The sequence below is a fragment of the Meriones unguiculatus genome, chromosome 4 (genome assembly GCF_030254825.1).
Source record: "Meriones unguiculatus strain TT.TT164.6M chromosome 4, Bangor_MerUng_6.1, whole genome shotgun sequence".
NCBI lineage: Eukaryota > Metazoa > Chordata > Mammalia > Rodentia > Muridae > Meriones > Meriones unguiculatus.
Genome location: NC_083352.1, coordinates 123,231,924 through 123,251,847, shown reverse-complemented (window position 1 = coordinate 123,251,847; position 19,924 = coordinate 123,231,924). Strand labels below are relative to the sequence as shown.

At 50.2% G+C, this 19,924-nt stretch overlaps 2 protein-coding genes and 1 long non-coding RNA gene across 5 annotated transcripts in view; 1 reads left to right on the top strand and 2 right to left on the bottom strand.

Annotated features, from left to right (window-relative positions):
• Positions 1-19,924, top strand: part of Mmp24 (matrix metallopeptidase 24) — a 43,613-nt gene that overhangs the window by 14,244 nt on the left and 9,445 nt on the right. For all 3 annotated transcript variants that reach the window (XM_021640519.2, XM_060382987.1, XM_060382988.1), the window contains exons 2-5: positions 2,534-2,682; positions 7,969-8,085; positions 10,372-10,676; positions 18,697-18,858. In XM_021640519.2, the coding sequence (XP_021496194.1) occupies positions 2,534-2,682; positions 7,969-8,085; positions 10,372-10,676; positions 18,697-18,858 (733 nt within the window). The remainder of the gene's footprint in view (positions 1-2,533; positions 2,683-7,968; positions 8,086-10,371; positions 10,677-18,696; positions 18,859-19,924) is intronic.
• Positions 8,525-9,331, bottom strand: LOC110550560 (sodium channel modifier 1-like). Its single transcript, XM_060382989.1, has one exon. It carries the CDS (start codon positions 9,264-9,266, stop codon positions 8,574-8,576), a length of 693 nt encoding a protein of 230 aa, XP_060238972.1. The 5' UTR covers positions 9,267-9,331; the 3' UTR covers positions 8,525-8,573.
• LOC132653756 (uncharacterized) lies at positions 15,236-19,731 on the bottom strand. Its single transcript, XR_009591615.1, has 3 exons — positions 19,274-19,731; positions 18,218-18,351; positions 15,236-16,226 (listed from the first exon to the last, which is right to left on the bottom strand). It is a non-coding gene; the product is annotated as an uncharacterized LOC132653756 (long non-coding RNA).

Sequence of the window (19,924 nt, the reverse complement as noted above, 5' to 3'; positions counted from 1 at the left end):
CTTCCTAGAGAAGTCTGAGGAGCAAATGAGTGGCAGTTGGTAAGCAGAGGGTGCGGGAGTTTACTAGTCCCTGATCCGAGCTCCTCAGCAGAGAGAACACAGTCCAGGGACTTAATGCTTTGCTGCAGGACTTAACCTGGAAATAAACACTAGAGAATACAGGTGTGTGACTCACCTGCTTCCTAGACACTCTGTCAGTATTTGAGGTCTGTGGCTGGGCTTTGGCCAAAGGTCAAGTCCCAAGAGGCTCTATTGCAGGATGACCACCTTGAGAACAGATCATTATATGCCTCCTCTCTCCATGTCCCTCCTTCCAACCTCATCACCTGCCCTCACCCAAAGTTCTAGTCATTTTTACATATTTCATAGAATATGCTGCCCATACCTGCTAGACAGTTCAGATCTCATTTCCACCTGGATGTCTTCCACGACCCCACCTTTCCCTTCACCCCTCCACCCCCTGTGCACAAGACACCCTCTTTTCTACATAGAATGGTCTCCATACCTGTTCTATATTTTCATCACAGGTTCCCTTGTCAGTTTGTGGGTTCCTGATTCATCATTGTACCCCGCAAACCTTGCACAGTGCCTAGCATGTAGTAAGGGTGTGCTAGTGTTCGTTGGATGAAACATGAACAACTAAAGTATGTCCAACTCTGTCCTAGACACTGGGCATGTAGAAATGGGGGGAGCCTTCCCATGAGGAGCTTAGAATCTGGGGGAGAGTGAAATGTAATGACTGGAGCCCAATATTATAAGATCCATAATCTCTAAATAGGGGGCTTAGAGAGCAGTGAGGAGAGAAGAAAATCACTTAGCCTGGGAAGTCTTCCAGGGGTAGTAATTTATGGATTGAACATTAAAATATGAAAGGTTTTTGCCAAACTAAGAATGCTCGGCAGAGAGAAACGTATGTGCAGAGGCATAAAGAGAATCAGTGTTGGGGGACTGTGAGCACTGACACTCCGCAGCGTCACTCTGAAGGGAAAACATGTTTTAGACACCGGAGACGAGATGAGTAAGGCTGTCGCTCTTTTGCAGGTGTTCCAAGACTATTATTCTGGCAATTTGGCTTTTAATCAGTTTTATCACAAGGCGGTGAAGATGTTAGAGTCACCTTTGGTGAAAAATAAAGACTATAAACTTATTTATAGTCTCTCGCAGCTGCCTTCTAAAAGTGGTTCGATTTGGCTTACATTAAGGGGCATGTTCACAATAGATCTGTTTGTATAGAAACAAAACCCAAAAGCTTTGGGGCTAAGGATTTACCTCTGCTGGTCAAGCACTTGCCTAGCGTGCATGAAGCTTTGGGTTTGATCCGAGAACAGCAGAAAAGCTGGGCACGGCAGCACATGCCTATACGCTAGCACACCTTGGAGATAGGAGGATCAGAAAGTTCAAAGTCATGCTTGACTACACAGCAAGCCCAAAGCCAGCCTGGCGTACACAGGAATGGTGTCTTTCCCTGCAATCACTCATCAGCCTCCAGGGTGAGCCTCTGAAGGTGGGCAGAGAATAGGCTTTTCTGGCTGCAAGCCTGGCATTTGGGGATGTTCCTGACTCATTAAGAACTGGATGTTTTGCTCGTTTTCCAGTAGATGATATGGGACTCCTCAGCTCTTTTACTTTGATGTGCTTTGGTCTCATTGCTCCTCTGAGCTTCTTCTTCACCTAAACTTCTTTTAGTCTCTTGCCCTTTTTATAGACATACCCATCCTCCACACACACACACACACACACACACACACACACACACACACACGCTGCTAACATCAACCCAGACCTTCAGGAAGTTGATAGGACCGGGACAAAGCACTGACAACCCTTCACCTGAATCTCCAACTGTTAGCTTTTTACTTCATTTACTTCATCTAGCTATCTCTTTCTCTCAAAATACATTTATGCATGTATTTCAGAGCCCATTAAGCACCAGTTGCAGACAGCACACGTTCTTATGTAAGCCTTCAATGTGTATTTCTGAAAAGCAAGAAATTCTCTTACATAATAGACTTTTCTATGTGTTTGCTATTTATCTATATATGAGGACTATGCTGCTCTGCTTATTTGTGTTTATAATGGGTTGCTTTGCGGGGGGACGGTTGACAATGAAGAATATATATATTCTCCTGCTGGCAGATGCGGTGCAGTGTGGTGCTGCATCAGATTGACTGTAGGCATAATGCGTTTTAGCAGAGAAGGTTTCCACGGGCTCTTCTGCTTCAGTGAATTAGCTGCCCCTGTGCTCTCACATGGCCGGCTTGCGTCAGGGGGGTGCACCGGATCCACGAATTAAAAGGGCAGGGGAAAGCTCTAAATATGAAGTTGACAGCCAGGGAGTGGGCCAATCAGAGTGAGGCTCTCTGGAGATTAACTTGACCATGCCTGCAGGGTGGGGGCGGAGAGGAAGAAGTCAGAACGTGTGGGTCCACAAATCCTCTGGGTAAAATGATGCCTAGTTTTAAGGGTAAATCCCTGCCACATAGAATGGAGCTTCTCCAGCGTGACGCCTCGTCTTCTTTCACACATCTTTCAGAACTGGTTGAAATCATATGGCTACCTGCTTCCCCATGAGTCACGGGCCTCTGCGCTGCATTCAGGGAAGGCCTTCCAGTCAGCTGTCTCTACCATGCAGCAGTTCTACGGGATCCCAGTCACCGGTGTGTTGGATCAGACAACAATCGAGTAAGGTTTGCTTAGGGCACGATGCCTTTGAGCGCTCTGGACTCTGTTCACATTTGTCACAGTCATACCATGCCCATCCGTCTTCCCTAAACTCCTGCTCTGCCATCTTGGGAGATGATACCGGACAGTGCCCTCTCATGGTTCTGGTTCTGCTTCATCACACACACACACACACACACACACATTTTAACTTTATGCTGTGTGACCGGAGACAAGACATGTAACCCTTCTGGGCCTCAGTTTCTTTATCTGTACAGTGAGGGAATGTGTTACAGAAGGTCCCTCTAGTCTCGTGTGGTTCCAACAAGTAAGAGCTCTGTAAGCCGCCCTCTGGGGCAGCCTCAGATGTGTGTGCAGAGAACTGTGATACAGACAACTGTTCGGCGATCACAGGATGGCAGTTCTTGGCCCACTCTGCCCATTTACCAAACTCCTGCTGGGTGCCTGCATGTGCCAGGCACTGTGCATAGCCCCAGCCTCCTACTCAGCGCTGTTTTGTGAAAAACACAGTCATCTGGCCGCGCTGTCCTAGGGCTCAGAAACACGCGTACCCCCGGGAGATGCTGAAAAGCAGTAACAGGAATCCAGCCTCGAGCATGGTTCGCATCACTCAGGGGCAGCGCCAAGAGGGCAGAGAGAAGAGGGTCACAGCCAGCCTAGCAGAAGTGGCCAGAGACATCACGGCAGCGGAAGGGGCGTGGCCAGCAGGGTCAGCTGCTGAGAGGTGGCTGAAAGGCATGGCTGGGCCCAGGAGAAAGGGGGAAACAAAGTCTGGGGAGATGAAGGGAGAGACACGAGCCCGGACATGACAAGTGTCAAGTGTCAGTAAGCTTTTGAGAAGCCCGAGAATAAAGGGAAGAGGAAGAAATGGGTAGTAGCCAAAAAAAAAAAAAAAAAAAAAAAAAAGACGACGTTTTTATTTGTTTATCATGGGAGGAAGTTGGGCCAGCGGTATGGCTCATTGGGTAAGGGGCCTGCTGCACCAACCCAACCACTCGTTAGATCCCCAGAATCCGTGTGGAGTTGGTTCTCGCCCTCCATGTTTACATGTGTGTTCTCCCATGTGCACATACAGACACACACACAAAGGGAGAGAGAGAAACAGGGTGCTAGAGAGATGGTTCGGCATTTAAGAGCACTTAGTGCTCTTGCGGTAAGACCCAGGCTCAATTCCCAGTGCCCGCATGGCGGCTCTCAAGCTCCCGTGACCCTAGTTCCAGGGTCCAGTACGTTCTTCTGACTTCTGAGGTCCCCTGCCCCGCCGCACAAGCATGCGCTCCAGCGCACACAGACCCACAGAAAAACAAGACAAGCCTGGTGTAGGGGCACACACCTTTGAGCCCAGCACTCTGGGAGGCTGAGGCAGGCAGATAGCTGTGAGTTTGAGTTTGAGGCCAGCCTGATCCACAAAGCAAATTCAGGACAGCCAAGGCTACACAGAGAAGCCCTATTTCGAAAAACCAAAATAAATAAATAAATAAATAATAGATAAATAAATACATAAATAAATAAAACATTTAAAATACAAATAAAGAGAAATTTTAGAAGATGAGAGTAGAATAATGACATTTTGGTTAGGTTTGGTTTGACTTTGCTTTGTTTCAGACAGGATCTGTCTACATAGCCCGACCCAGGCTGTCCTGGAACTCATGCTGTAGGCCAAGCTATCCTCGAAATCACAGAGATCCTCCTGCCTCCACCTTCCAAGTACTGGAACTAAGGGTATATGGCACCTCTATACCTGGCCTTTTTTTTTTCCTTTTTCTTTTTTTTTAAGAAATATCCATGGGCTGATAAAATGGGCCTAAAAACTGCTTGCCACACAACCTAATGACCTCAGCCCATCCCCTACGTCCCACAGAGAAAGGAAAGAACCATCCCCTGAAAGTTGTTCTCTGACCTTGTGTGCGCACACACACAACAACATAATATAAATACTATATTATATAATAGTAAATATAGATAAGTTTAAAAAATTAAAAACTAAAAAGAAAATATCCATGAAAAGCATTCAAACTGTTTCAGGAGACGCACTCCGGCCAGGGAAGGCATAGAAAGAGCAGAAAGAGCAGAAGTGAGTTTCCCAAGGGGGAGATGGGAGCCCACGTGAGGGCGGAAGCAGATGGCAGGGCTGGTTGAGGACACGGGAGAGCTGGCAGAAGGCAGAATGGGGAAGGCTCACAACTGAGGCTGGAGAATCATTTCATCTCTCAGACAAGTCGCTCTGGATGGTCTGTGGCAGACGCGGCCTGTTTATTTGCAAAGGAGAATGTTGGGCTTGGCCTTCGGTCCATTATTCTAAGCTGGAAAACTCAAAAACCTGGTGATCCATTCTTGTAGCCAAACGTTTCCCAGTTCTTCCTTTTCTGGGCGGTACTGCGAAATTCTGAGACCGTGTGTCCTCGGAGGCTGGGAGCGGAATCCTTGGTCCTTGGCCTCGTGGGCGCGCGGCTTGTCGATGGAGCCTCCTCCCCAGGCTGATGCTATTTTGAGGCTTTTGTGCAGGCTTCGCGGCAGTGCATCCTGGGCCGAGGGCACTGGTGACTCTGCTGAGGCTCCACCTGGCCTCGGATTTTCTCTGTTCCAGAAAGCCTCAGGCCTGCTGGACGGGGTTCAAACCAGGCAGGTGGATGGGAAAAGAGACAAAGGGAAGGCGCCGAGGAAAGAGGGAGCGTTGCCTGCCGCAGTCCTGCCCACTTCTCTCTTAAGAACTTGGGAGCACTGTTCTGGACACACAGAAAGGAAAAGGCTGTTCACACATAGTCCAGGACCGGAGATGGGGAGGGTTCAGAGGGTTTCACCTCAGCTCTGTGATCTTGGGCAACCGCTGCCTGTCACTGGGGCCCATCTCCTGCCATAAGGCTCTGAGGGCCCGCTCGGCCTTGCAGTAGCAGAGATGGCTCCTGCCCCTCTTTCTAGCATGTGTTACTGAAAGGAGGCTTGCTTCACAATTGCAAGTACTATTTTTGAGTGTTTACCTTGGGAAATGTCACACGTTTGTTCCTTCACTCATTCATCCAGCCACACAGCCCCTCTAGCTCAGTTTTGAGCTAAGCACTGAGAGGGAAAAAAACCAAAAAAACAAAAGCCTCAGTTTTTCTTTACCAAACTGCACTGATAGTCCACCAAGTCAGTGAAGCTGGGCTCCTGCCTCACTGACTTCTGTCTTCCAAATGACCCGATCCCCAAAACACGTGTCAAGGCAGGAAAGAACAGACTCCATTCTTCATCCTCTGGCCTCCAGATGTGTGGCATTGCACACAGGCCATTGCACACAGCGCTCCGAAACACATCATGCACGCACAATAATAATAAACAAATAATTTAAAATTTTAAAATAAAAATTCTAAAAGCAATCCAGGTGTGGTCGTGCCTGCTTGTAAAGCTAGCACATAGGAGACAGGGGCAGAGGAGCCCTTGGGTTTGAAGCCAGCCTGAGCTACCTAGCATGAGCCCATCTCCAATCAAAGAATTCTCAGGGAGCATGAATGCATGGGATCGGCAGGTGTTTGCACGGACGTGTGTGCTCTTGCTGTCATGTCACTACATCACTGCTCTGAGGGAGTAGAACATGCCAAGTGAGTAAGACCTGGCTTGCTCCCTCTAGGGGCTTTTCCTATGCGGTTAAAAAGGCCTGTCTTCTTCCCCCATTGCCAATGGCAACTGCTTTTAACAGCTGTGAATGAAGTCAGACGTTTTCCCTTCCAGGAATGCCAAGCTAGAGTTCGCTGCGTCGGTTGTTAGGCCAGTGGCAGAAGCATAAAACGCAGGACGGCCTGGCCCTGGTCAGTTGTGGCTCTTTAAGTCTCTTATCTGGGCCCTTCTCAAATCCCCAGTGATGTCCCAGGCTTGTTCCCTGATGTGCCTTGACTTGAAAATAAATAAGTTTATCAAGATTTACTAAGCTCCATGCACTAGACTAGCTTTTTTTCCTTGTCCTCAAAGAATCTGCCATTATTAGGAGCAACACATTAACATTTAAAAGCACAATATAAATTATTTGGTGATGCCGGGTGCAGTGGCACACGATTGTAATCCCAGCACTCAGGGAGGCAGAGGCAGACTGGTCTCTGTGAGTTCAAGGTCAGCCTGGTCTACAGAGTGATTGCAGGACAGCCAAGGCTACACAGGGAAACAGTCTTGAAAAACAAAAACAAAAAAAACAACCCCCCCCAAAAAAAACACAATATAATTAGTAAGTGCTACAGAAAAGTATATTCTGTCCTATATCTGTTCAGAGACCTCTTCTGAGTCAGGGTTTCACTATGTGGACTAGACTGGCCTGGGACTTTTGATCATCCTGCCTAGGCCTCCCAAGTCCTGGTTTTACAGATCTGTACCTGGATATTTAGCCACTTCTTAACAATTGTAATGAAAGGGCCACTGTCTTTCATGCTCTTCTGTTGTAGTGTTGAAGAGTCGTGATTCATTCATTTCTCCAGTCTGTTGTCAGTTGAGAAATACTGATTGACCCCTTTCTATGTATGGCACTGTGCCAGCTCATAGAATATAGGCCTGAGGATATAGGCAACTGTCCTGTCCTCAGGCAGCTCAGAATCTCGTGAGAAAAAAATGAAGAGTAAACAAGAAAGCAGGCGCATACATTCGAGGAGTGATCATCGCTGTGAGGAAACATTAGGCAAGATACTCAGTGTTGGGATCAGGTTGCCGTAGATCAGTCCGTCGGGAGGCTCTCTCCAAAGAGCAGGGACCTTAATGGAGTAAAGGAACAAAGGCGAAGACTCCAGAGCAGGAACGGTTGGTTACCATACTCAGAGAACAGCGAGGCACCACTGTGGCTGGCTGTCTTCCTGAAGAAGGAAGAGTAGGAGGTGATGGACGCACAGACAGGGGCTGGACAACATGGTAACTGTAGACTGAGCTGGGTGTTAGTATTTCATTGCAGTTATGACACCGACGAGGAAACCGAGGTTCTTGTTCATTTGATGCCCTGCCTGGGGCCCTCACTTGGTGGAACTCGAATTTACCAGTGTCTGCTGACTCCACTCTCTTAAGTGTTTCTTAAACTCAAGTGTTTCTCCTTGGGAGTGAATGAATTCGTGAACCAGTCAGGCTATCAAATTCTTTCTGAGGCATGCAGAGCCAGGATCTCGGAGCCTAAGCTGAGACTATGCACTGCCATTCATTCTGGGGTTGGGGACTGGACGGTGCCTTCCTAGAGTGCTTAGTAACCACGGTGTGTGTGTGTGTGTGCGTGTGTGTGTGTGTGTGTGTGTGTGTGTGTGTGTGTGCGTGTGCGTGCTCGCATGCCTTCTCTCTGCCCAGGTGGATGAAGAAACCTCGATGTGGCGTCCCTGATCACCCCCACTTGAGCAGGAGGCGGAGAAACAAGCGCTATGCCCTCACTGGACAGAAGTGGAGGCAGAAACATATCACCTACAGGTGCTGTGGGCCCCTCTTTCACTCCCTGTTTCTGACCCCCATGCTCACTGTTTTTCCTGCCCAAGTTCTGAGGTTCATGTGGTGGGTATTTCTTGGGAAAGGGCAGAATCAGGACAAAGGCCAGGCATGTGGACATCAGGACCAGGTGCTGAGAACCTGTGGTCTCCCCGGGTGACCACGGCTTCAGGTTTCCTGGCTTACCTGGTCCTTTGGGCCTCTTCAGGTGTGTTCTGTCTAGATGCCTGCAGCTTTTAGTTACTGGACACGGGTAGGAATTGTTCAGTCAGGCTCTGCTGTGTAAAGGCTGCGACAGCGATCACTCTGTTGGTGCTCTAAAGCCACCGGCTTCTGCTGGATTCCCAGCGTCAGCCTGACAGACTTCAGCCAAGACGCTCCACGCAGTCTCGGCTGTTTCTTTTTTTTTTTTTTTTCAGTGTGCTCCCAGGACCCTACTGTAGGTTTATTTATAGAACAAATAGGGAAAGGCATTATTCATCCAAGGGGAGATCAGGGGGTTCTTCCTCATCAGAGTCAAACTCAGCATTTTCATCTTTTATCCATCGACCTTGTCCATCTGGGACCCATCCAGAGCTTCGGAGGGTGAGGTAATGGTTCAGGACTCGGCGTTTTGCGGGGCTCATGGGTGCAGAAGGCAGGACAGCTGCTGACTCTTTGGCGTTCGATCCTGTCTTAGGCTCGGTTTCCCTGTTGATGTCTGAACTCTGGAGTCCAGCCTCTAGGGCTGGCGAAGGAGAACTGGAGACAGAGACAGCAGGTGCTTCTGGTCTGTGCTTTCTCCGGCAGCAACTGTTATAGTGTGGAGCTCTGTGCAGAGCACTCTGGGTGATTAGTCGAGTCTGGGTTAGCAAAGGAGCCTCAGCTTTGCTCTCTGTCTTCAATTCATTCTGCGGTCTTAGATTTTGTTCTGTTCCTTTGCCTGACTGCTTTTTGCCATAGAAAAGCTTCAAACTGGACAGATGTTTCTTGCCCGCACGGTGGGCAGTCAGCATGGCAAGGGTGTCTAGTACTGGTCGATGGGGGCAGATGGCACAGGCAAAGCGTCCATCCCGCAGCATCAGCGCTTCATCCTCTGGGATGTAACTAGCCAGCAAGTCACCAACTCTTCGTTTTTTGAGCACATTGAGCTGACTCCAGTCGTCTCCTTCCCTCTTGAAAGACATCGCGACTAAGAGACCCAGAAATGATAAACTCTCCTACGCCCACTTCACTGCTCCTTTAGGCCACCCTCGGCTGTTTCTTAAGGAGAGTAAGGGATGAAGACGTGGGTCACAGACAGTATCGTTCCTTGCCTGGGAAAGACAGGGCAGAGCGGATTCTATCCCCAAGTCCCCACACTGACTGAGATAAGAAGAGCAGGGACAGACAGCACTGTTTACAGAGGGCTTGGGCAAGGACCAAGCTAGGAGAGGCTCCAGTAAGTTCACAATTCTGATCCTATCTCAGATGGAGTCCCTGCGTACGTAAGAGGACCCAAGACAGAGATTATTGGGTTAAAATGAGGCTTTTCTTACTGACAAAATGTAGAGGTCAAAATAGGATTTCTTTTTCTTAAAAAGAGAAGGAAACAAGAGAAATCTAGGTTAGAAGACCCTTGGGTCTCCCAAAGACGAAAAACAGATCAAGAGAAGGGGAAAGAACTTTCCAACCCAGTTCTAACCTTACCTTCCATTACCTAACCTCTCTAGCCCTCTGCTTCCTTCCCATGGAATGGGTAAGGTGACCCATGCCCCAGGCATCCATGGGCAGAGTGTTCATAAGCAGTGATGTTCCATTGTGGAGAACTGTGCACCGCAGATACAGTTACCTTAAAGAGAGAGGGCGAAGTCAGGCATTTCATTAGGTCATGTGCTGCCCCACAGTAGTGGCTCACAGACCAGCAATATCCCCCTCTCCACTCAGATACCTCCGCACTATTTGAGTGTGTTTGTGACTTTTACAGACTTTTAGGTACTGGGAGAGAAAGAGTTGAACTTAGCAGATTCTATCAGTTTTTTTGCTATGCATTGGATTGAACCCCTTATGCAACACAAGCCTTGTCAGGAATAAAAACTGATGAAAACCAAGCTAGCCCGACTGAGGCAGGGGGAGGGCCCAATGCTCTTCCTAGTTAGCATATCTTCAGCCCCCAGGACATCTCCGTAGGATTCTGGGACTCAAATGTGAAGATCGCTGGGCCAGAATGCTCTAAAAATCCTTTTTAGCTCCCCCAGTCTCTGATTCTGTGTTTCTTTCTAATGACCCTTCTCTCTCTCTCTCTCTCACCAGCATTCACAACTATACCCCAAAGGTGGGTGAGCTGGACACACGGAAAGCTATTCGTCAGGCTTTCGATGTGTGGCAGAAGGTAACCCCGCTGACCTTTGAAGAGGTACCGTACTATGAGATCAAAAGTGACCGGAAGGACGCAGACATCATGATCTTCTTTGCTTCTGGTTTCCATGGTGACAGCTCCCCATTTGATGGGGAAGGGGGATTCCTAGCCCATGCCTACTTTCCTGGCCCAGGGATTGGAGGAGACACTCACTTTGATTCAGATGAGCCCTGGACGCTAGGAAATGCCAACCATGATGGTAAGGACATGAGGGGGGTGTGGGGGTGAGAGGGGAGGTGCTGGGCTGTTCAGCTTTCAGGGAAAGATTCATGGAGGATACATTGGCAGAACACCATTGACCTGCTTTCCAGAGCTCCTTGTCTAAGAACTAAGGACCAAGAAAACGAGAACTGTGGCCTCTGATAATATTGGACACTTGATCCACCAGGACGAGGGCCACGAAGTTGGGGGAGACCATCTAGGAGCTGGTCTAATTGGTCAGGCAGGAAAGTACTATAAACAAGATGATGTCTTAGAGGCTGAAGAAGCAGGTTAGGAGGCATTAAAGTAGGACTGGAGATCTGAAAGGGCTGGGTCCCTGCCCCAAAGTGCTCCAAGCCATGGTGTAGCATTCTAGCATCCTCAAATAACTTGCCCTGTACCCCTGGGAGTCTGTGGGTATCAGGAAACAGCAGTCAGTATGGGGCAGTGACAGCTCTCGTCATTAGAGAGATGGTTCATACGCGCTCACAAGACACTCACACAGCAAATGGCAAAGGATACAGTGTTCTACCCACTTACCATTTTTTATCACAGCCATCTACTGTGTGTTTCTTGTGTCGGTGTGCAATTGCCACAGCTCTCGTGTGGAGACCAGAAAACAGCCTGGAGATCAGTTTTCTCCCTCTGTTGTGTGGGTCTCAGGAATCAGACTCAGGTGCTCGTGCCCGGCGGCAGGAACCTTTCCCTAGAGCCACTGGCCCAACAGTCTACTCACTACATTTAGTTAGTTACGATTTGTGGGATAAGCATGTACTAGAGAGAGGCCAGAGGACAACTTGTGGGAGTCCTTTCTAGGATATGAACGTGGGTCAGCAGGCTTGGTAGCAAGTGTCCACTGAGCCATCGTGCCAACTCAAATCCATTTTTAAGATGAAGAGGTCAGGGCTCAACTGGCATAACTGGTAGGTGGCAGTGCTGGAGCTCAAACCCTACTTCAACAGTGCCCTGTCTGAGGGCTAAGATGGCGCTCACCTGGCAGAGCCTAGCATTCATAAAGCCCCAGGTTCAGTTCCCAGTAAGGAGTGGTGAAACACACCTGTAACCCCAGCACACCGAAAGCGGACACAAGGGGACACATTAGGTCATCTCTAAGTTCTCTTCCAGTGCTGCTGTGACATGGGACAAGGTCCCGCAAAGACCAAGGGGTACCTGAACATTTAATTAATTAGCAATTGATTAAGGGGGGGCAGGCGGAGTCCGCCCTCTAAAGTCTGGAGTCAGGTAACCCTGCCACAAGGCAGACCCTGCTGAAGGCTGCAGCATGGGTGCCAGGAAAATGCAACGGGATTCAGGAGGAAGAGGAGACAGAGGGTTCAGCCGTTAGATTATAACAGATAGCAATTAGTGGCTATGTTAAGGTCCTAGGGTCCATACCAGTGCCCTCCACACATCATGCCATAAGTAGGCACTGTCATCCCCATTTTACAGATAGGCAAACAAAGGCACAGAGAAACATTATTTGGTCTGAGGCCCCAGAATTAGTGAGTAGTTAAACAAGGCTTTGAATTTGGATTTTACAGCCGCTATGCTGAGCTTCCATAGATCTCAAACTACAGGGCCCATGAGAATCACCTAGAAACTTAAGAATGCAGAGTCCAGACTTGAGAGACATCTCTGTCCTTGAAGTTTCCTTGCCCAGCCCAATGGTGAGAACCACCAACAGTCTTAGAAACATGAAATCCTGTCCCTGGAGATCCTGATCCATCAGCTGGACCAAGTTTGGGAAAGAGAAGACATCTTTTTCTGCCTTAGCGTAGCTTATGGGGACAGGCAGGCTCTTCCTGGTCCCTTCCCTCAGAAGCCACCCCTCGTGTAGGTAGGTGGGCTGCTCCATTGAGAACACTGCAAACCACTGTAGAAGTTAGGGGCTTGCTCCTCTCAGCATCTGTCCAACGCTGGTCTAGGAGATGGCCGGGCCCAGGTGCAGCCCACACCGTGAAGAGACTGTTCAATTTCTTTGTCCTCCTCCCTCTTCAGATTTTTGTTCTGTTTCCTGTGAAGCTCCATTTCCTCTGTCTTGGCGTCATTTTTCCCATGTCCTGGATGACTTTCCTGGCCTCTTCTTTATCTTATTTTTATTTTTGGGGTGGTGTCAACAAATGACTGGGATGACTGATAAGGCGTCAGGAAACAAAAGCTATCGTTTTTAGGGCCTATTATGTGCAGGCTGGGAAGGTCTTAGTCCTAGCTGTGGTGAACACAACTAAATTTCCAAAGGGTTCGTTCCCTACAGAGGTTCAAATGCCTCTGCCTCCCTTTCTGCCAAGCCCTAGGGTCTCCTCAGTCATGCCCACTCCTTGCTTTAAAGAGCTCACTGGGCTCAGCTTCCACCCCAAGAGCCCCAGCTTGTGTGACAAGTGGAGAGGACATAGAACCTGTGGGCGGACGCCATCGCAGCAGCCCTCCTGCCCCATCATGCCATGTTTGATGAACTGCCCCCAGTTCTGATAGAAATTCCAAGAGAGCCGATGTCAGGGCTGAACCAGTTCCCCCTTAGAAGCACAGCCTTGGATCCCTGGCGAGCACGGCCCCGAGACAGGTTTCAGAGAGGAAAGGAACCACAGTTTACTGAGCACCTGGATAATATGGCATTTGATTTCCACACAGACTCAAAGAGGGAGGGAATACGATCTCCTGGGAACTGTGCTCTGACTATTGGCTTTCTTCTTTCATTCTGGAGCATTCTCAAGCTCTCTAAAGGGAGGAGACTGAGGGGGTCCCTTGGATAACCCATCGTCTGCTTCAGTGATCAACACTGTTTCTCCTATTTACCTCCCCTTCTACTTTTATTTTGGGACTGAGGATTTTTGGTTGTGGGTTGGGTTTTTTAATTTTATCTTTATTATATGTGTCTGAGTGTTTTGCCAACATCTAAGTATACCAGAAGAGGGTGTGAGATCCCCTGGAATTGGAGTTATAGATGGTTGTGAGCTGCCATGTGGGTGCTGGGAAATGAACCCTGGTCCTCTACAAGAGCAACAAGTGCTCTTAACCACTGAGCCATCTTTCCAGTCCCATGGCTGTTGTATTTTAAAGAAAGTCCCAGGTATATTACCTATGACTACCTTAGTGTGTAATGCTAACAAAGGCCTAATTTTACATAAGCACAAAATCGTTATCAAGCTCAACAGAGTTAACAGCTTCTGAAAACTCTAATGCCCAGAGCACTGGCAAAGTGTTTGCCATGAACCATGAAGACCCGAGTTTGATTCCAGAACTGTGTCAAAAAGCCAAGTATGGTGTTACATGCTTGATCCCAGCACTGGAGAGTGAAGAGACAGGGCATCCCTGGGGATTTCCTGGCTAAGCAGCCCAGCGTAGCCAGGCAGCAAACAATCCAATCAAAACACAAGATGCATCAATGCCCAAGGTTGACTTTTGGCCTCAGACACACACACACACACACACACACACACACGTAAACTCACATACAAACATACATGCACATCTTCTAATACCCAGTGGCTGTCTCCCCAGCCACCTGAGAAGTGTCTTTTACAGCTGTTGGCTTGAATCAAAATCCTCATCACACATGGCTCTTTTAAAGTCTTGTGATTTAAAGTACGTCCTGCCCCACATTTCCCTGCCTTGTATGGAAGAAACTGTGCTGAGTTACTCATTCGACCTGATGAGGCTTGGGGTCACCTTTAACCTGTCTCTCTCCTCCTGATCCCTGAGTACTGCAGTGTAGAGCAGGCCTGACTAGACTTAGGTCCACTTTTTGGGTAGGATCTTTCCTTAGTGGTATCGGTACATTCTGTTCACTCCCTCAGGAGACGTGTATGGTTCAAGCTGTCCCATTTAACAATGAGGAAGACAGAAAGAGAGACAGACAGGAAGGACAGAAGAGAGAGGTAGCCTATATCTGAACCTAACCTTCCTGAATCGCAAGCCTCACTGTCCCAGAATTTAAAAGACTTCCTAGATTCACATCTAAATTCTAGCACTCAAGAGGACGAGGCAGAAAGACTGTTAAAGTTCTGAGACCAGGCAGGGCAACATAGCAAGTTCCAGGCCAGCGGGGGGTACAGAGACCTGTCTAGGGAGGGGGAAAAGAGGGAGGGTGAAACAGGGAAGATGGCTCAGTGTGTAAAGTGCTTGCTGTGCAAGCATGAGGACCTGAGCCTGGATCTCTAGCACCCACGTAATAGCCAGCTGTGGCAGTGTGCATCTGTAACCCCAAGCTGGGGGACAGAAACGGGCAGATGCTATGGGCTCCCTGGGCAGCCGGGCTACCAAAGCAGCAAGCACTGGTTTTGCTGAGAGATCCTGTTTCAAAACAAATAAATGTAAAGGTGGAGGGCATTAGAGAATTCTGGACATCAATCTCTGGTCTCTGCACGCATGCCCCAATGGGTAAGCATGCCTGCATACATGCATACAGCACGGGTGCACACGTGCTCGCGCACGCGCACACACACACACACACACACACACACACACACACGGCCCCCCAGGGTGCCACTGAATTGTGCATGTGGTTCTCATCCCCCCCCCCCAGGCTACTGAAGTATACAAAAGAGCAAGCTAGTCCACCACACCTTAAAGCCATTTTTATTGAACTTCCTCTGCCCCCATTTCTTACAAATGAGTCAACCAGTGAAGTCAGCAGGTGCCCACTCAGTTCTGCCGGGAGGGGACCCGGCCCTCCGTGTTCCTTCCTAGAGGAAGGTGACGAGGCAGGAAGAGCATTCACGGCCATACCCTTCTGCACAGGACAAAGCCTTTCTACACTTAGCTCACTAGCCCCGGCCCACCATGGGCACGGAGGGGCGCTAGGGATTATCATCTCCGGTTTACAGATGACGGATTGAAGCTCTGCTGGGTGTTGGGGAAAAATCACACCGCTGGAAGGCGGCAGAGCCAGATGTGAAAGCGACACGCCCCGTCTTTAACAGCATCCCCAGAGCTCTGTGCAGGTGGCCCACGGACAGCACTTGGAAAAAGACTGTACTGGGTTGCTGTCACCTTACCATGTCAGGCAACTTTGAGTCATTTTCTGGGGCTAACATCCCCAAGATGCACAGTCTTGGGGCAGAACGTGTAATTAATGAGGGTTGGACAGTGGCCAGTGCCTAAAGCTGCCTGAGATCGAGATGCTGGCAGCGGGAGAGGGCAGCATTCTCGGCCAGCCGGGAGAGCCAGGCTGGCTCTCTGGGATATGGGCACTGGGGTGAACTTTAAAGGAAGGAGGATATTCTAGTGGAGGGGGCAGTACTGGTGAGAAGGCAGAGGTGAAGGGAAATGCCTTGGGGTAGGTGCTATCACAGTCAGGAGGCTGGGCATCCCCATGAGGACATCCATGCTAAAAGAGGCGCCGTCCACTAGAGTAGCCAAGCAAACTGTCACGCTACAAGACCCAGACGCAGAGCGCACACAACTGGGGATACTGGTCTTCTCACACAGCTCAACAGTGGTAATGAGTAATGGTTCTTCTGTGCCAAGGCCTGGTGTGGGCACTTTGTTCACCTTGGCTCATTAATCCTTGTCCCTGTTCTTATGAGGAAGGCAGCCATGATTCTCTTCGCTGCAGACAAAGGGATCAGAAAACACCACAGCGCCAGGACATGGCAGAGCTGCAGAAGCCATATTCTGAGCACTCTGCTTCCTGCCTCCCAGCCTTTGGGGAGTGAAGAGCCTGAGAGCCTCCTCTCCATAAGGCACTAGGCTCTTCTCCATAGCTGACCATTCCCCCCTTCACTCTGTGTTCCCTTACAAGCTCAGCCCTCCCCTCTCCTTCCCCCTCCTGCCCAAAGCTCTCCTGGGTCTGTGTGTTAGGATGCTGGCTTCCCACCTCTTCTCTTCCTTTTGGTCCTGGAAAGAAACCCACAGGTCTCTTTCCTTCAAGGGACTTCACTGTTCACAGAACTGGACAGGAGCCAAAGACAATGGCGGAGAGTACCCAGGGGTTCCTGGCTCCCTGCTGAGGTCCCCGTAGATGATCCCAAGGAGAGGCCTGGTCAGGAGAAAGGCCCTGGACAGCGTGTCCAGGTGGATCAGCAAGCCAGGAGCAGGGCCAGGCCAGGCCGCAGGACGCCGAGCTGCCTTCTGCCAGCTCCAGAAGCCACCTTTGCTTGGAGTGGAACTAAACGATGAGCTCACTGCTTCCCGCTGCTGAAGGGACCAGGACCTGAGGAAGGAGCTGGGGGCAGCCTGGCTCTCTCCTGTCAGCCTGCCCTTCTCAGCAGAAGGCCAGCCCAGGCTTCTGGCCAACGTTGCGGTCATCCTGCCCATCCCCCACTCCTCTCCGTTGATCAAGGGGTGGCTTCATGGTGACACTTGGTGTCAAGGGACAGTCAGCCTAGGTCTGGCCTGTACAGTTCTTCTCTTTTTAACCGAGGCCTTACTCAGAAAGGCCAGACAACTCCCACCCTCATCTGACCCTCCAGGGACCTGATCGGCTGGCTGGCAGCTCTGCCAGGGATACTAGAGCCAGAGTAGGCAGTAACGCTTCTGAGTCCTGGTGGACTTCGAGGTGGTGGGAAGGGACTGAGTGGGGAGAGACGGGAAAGGTCTCTGGGGTGAACAAATGCCAAAGACTGAGCGGGGGCCCATAGCTGAGAAGAGTCGGAACTATGGATACAATGCCCTGTCCAATTCCTTGGTCCTAGCATTTCTTTCCAATACTATGGTTACTTAATCTCTACAAATTGGCCCTGCCCTACCCAAGAGAAATTGATGGTAGCTAGCTTTAAGCGAATCTGGTGGTTGACACCCCGCCAACCTCTCTGGGCTTGTTCTAGTCCAGCTCACATCTTTTGTGCTGTAGCAACAGAGAAGCCTTCCCAGCTATGCTGTGCATTTAACCCCCGTGAGCCATTCGGGCCTCAGCAACCAACGAGGCAGGTCCGGGTTCTCCTTTCTACAAATGAGCACGTTGAGGTTCGGGTGTTGGCCCGCGTTCAGAAAGCTTGCCGGTGTGGCACAGAAAATGAGGATAGCCTGTCCCATCTCAGGGGGGCTCAAAACCCTCACAGCGCACTGCCCCTGGGTCCCGCTTTCAGCACCAGGATTGGGTTCCCACCTGTTCTTGACGCCTCACCTCAACACCAGGCCTCCTGAAGACAACTACCAATCAGAAACCCCAAGGATTTTCTCCTCTTGTCTTGCTACAGCTTCCTTGATTCTGCCCATCGGTACCCCCCCCCCCGTTACCTGCGCCCCACCCTCTGAACTGGTCCTACTGGTCTACCTGCCTCAGGCCTCCTTTGCCTCTAATCCTCCCTCCAGTGGCAACCGGGTGACTTCATCATCCCACCTCCCCTCCTGCTATCCCTGACCCCCACACCTCCCCATGGCCAAGAACCTGATCCAAATTCCTTTGTAGGGCATCACGGAGCCCTGCTTGCCAGCCTGGCTGACCTCATCTCTCCCCGGCCCTCGCCTTGTACTTTGTTCTAGAGCCAAGTGGAATGAACTGCTCATCCCTGGGCCTGCCTTGCAGCAGTCCCTCTGCCAGGAATGCCACTCCACCCTCTTCCTCCAAGCCCCGAGTCTATTCTTCAGACCAGTTCTTACCTTTCAAGACTCGGCTTAAGCCTTGCCCTGATGGCCCCCTCCCTGAGCATCTTCCTCCAATCCAAATGGGACTTAGTAGCACAGACATGCAGTCCCAGCTACTTGGAGGCCGAGGCAGGACTGCAGTTCGAGACCTCAAAAGAAAAAGAAAAAGAGGTCTGGGGATATTGCTCAGTGGTATATGCAAGGCCCAAAGGTTTGATCCTTAATACTGTAAAAAATAAAGTTCTCACCCTTTCTACATCTGTTAGAATACCTGAGGGCCTGGACGCTGTGTAGCCGTTGCAACTTCTGCACGTACCCCTTTGCACCAAGAGGGGTATAGGCAAAGGCTGTGTTTGAGTTCTCTGTATCCCCAGCACATCCCCAGCAGAAGGGAAGGGGCCAGGGATATGCTAGGTGCTTGATCTACTAAGTAAGGGACTGACTGACTAACACCAAATGGGTGCCCTGGGCACCTCCTATGTCCCTCTCTGCAGGCAATGACCTTTTCCTGGTGGCTGTGCATGAACTGGGCCATGCACTGGGCCTGGAGCACTCCAATGACCCCAGTGCCATCATGGCGCCCTTCTACCAATACATGGAGACGCACAACTTCAAGCTGCCCCAGGATGATCTCCAGGGCATCCAGAAGATTTACGGTGTGTGCCGCAGGGGAGAGGGGGGCCGCTATTGTGAGAATGGCGTGGCAGGTTGGGGGCTCGGAGCTCTTCCGGTTGTCAGCGCTGCTGCTGTGTCTCCGTTCTGACTTTTATGAAGTCCTCTAGCACACGGGGAAACTACAGGAGGGGGGCTTGAACTGGGACTGGGAAGGGCAAAGTGAGGTGAGGCCCACTCACTCCCTCTTTCCTACCCATTTCCACCTACCTTCCTGTCACGTCCTGTCCTCCATTACCTGCCTCCACCAGAAAGGGATCGGGACCGCTCCTGGGCACCTCTAACCTAGGCGAGTCATACATCTGCCTGAGTGATGGTGGCGAGTATTATAGCCAGAGCTGTGATCTTAGGGCAAATGAGAAGCCAGCCTGCTGTCCTAACAAGATATGAAAGGCCTACCATGGGTCATGCTGGTGCGGAGGTTCTAGTCAGGTTCGTTGAAACAGGAAGACCAGTTCATCTGAGCGAATGCTGGTCAACAAAGCATGGGAGCAGGGCTTCCTCTGGAGGAGGCGCAGCAACCAAAGCCCTGCACCACAACAGGTGAAGCAGCAGGAGGCAGGGTGGGCAGGCATCCTTCCAAAGGTGGGATGGCCAGGATCTACTGTCAGATCAGATTTGGGGATGAGGGGGAAGAAGGAACAGGTCACGATAACACCACGAGTTCTGTCTTTGCTATGGGTGCAGCTCAGCTGGTAAAGTGCTCGCCTAGCACACACGAAGCCTTACGTTGGATCCCAGACCCACATACGTAGCAGCATACACCTTTAATCCCAGCCTTCTAAAGGTAGAGTCAGGAGGATCAGAACCTCAGATTCATCCCTTTGCTACATAAGGAGTTTGAGGCCAGCCAGTGACATGAGACCCTGTCTTAAAAAAATAAAAATAAAAATAAAGCATGGGGCGGGAGTGCTCCGGACTTTGTAATTGTAGAATGGTATTTCTCAGTCTGCAGCCCACAGTCCGGCTGGATATTCACTTGGGGTCTTTAGGGCACAACACATAGCTACTAGTTATAAACAGCTATTGAAGTATGTGATGGTGGTGGTG

What these genes read in the sequence shown, in the direction of transcription:
- LOC110550560 (XM_060382989.1), bottom strand. Translation starts at nt 9,266, where the DNA reads ATGTCTTTCAAGAGGGAAGGAGACGACTGGAGTCAGCTCAATGTGCTC.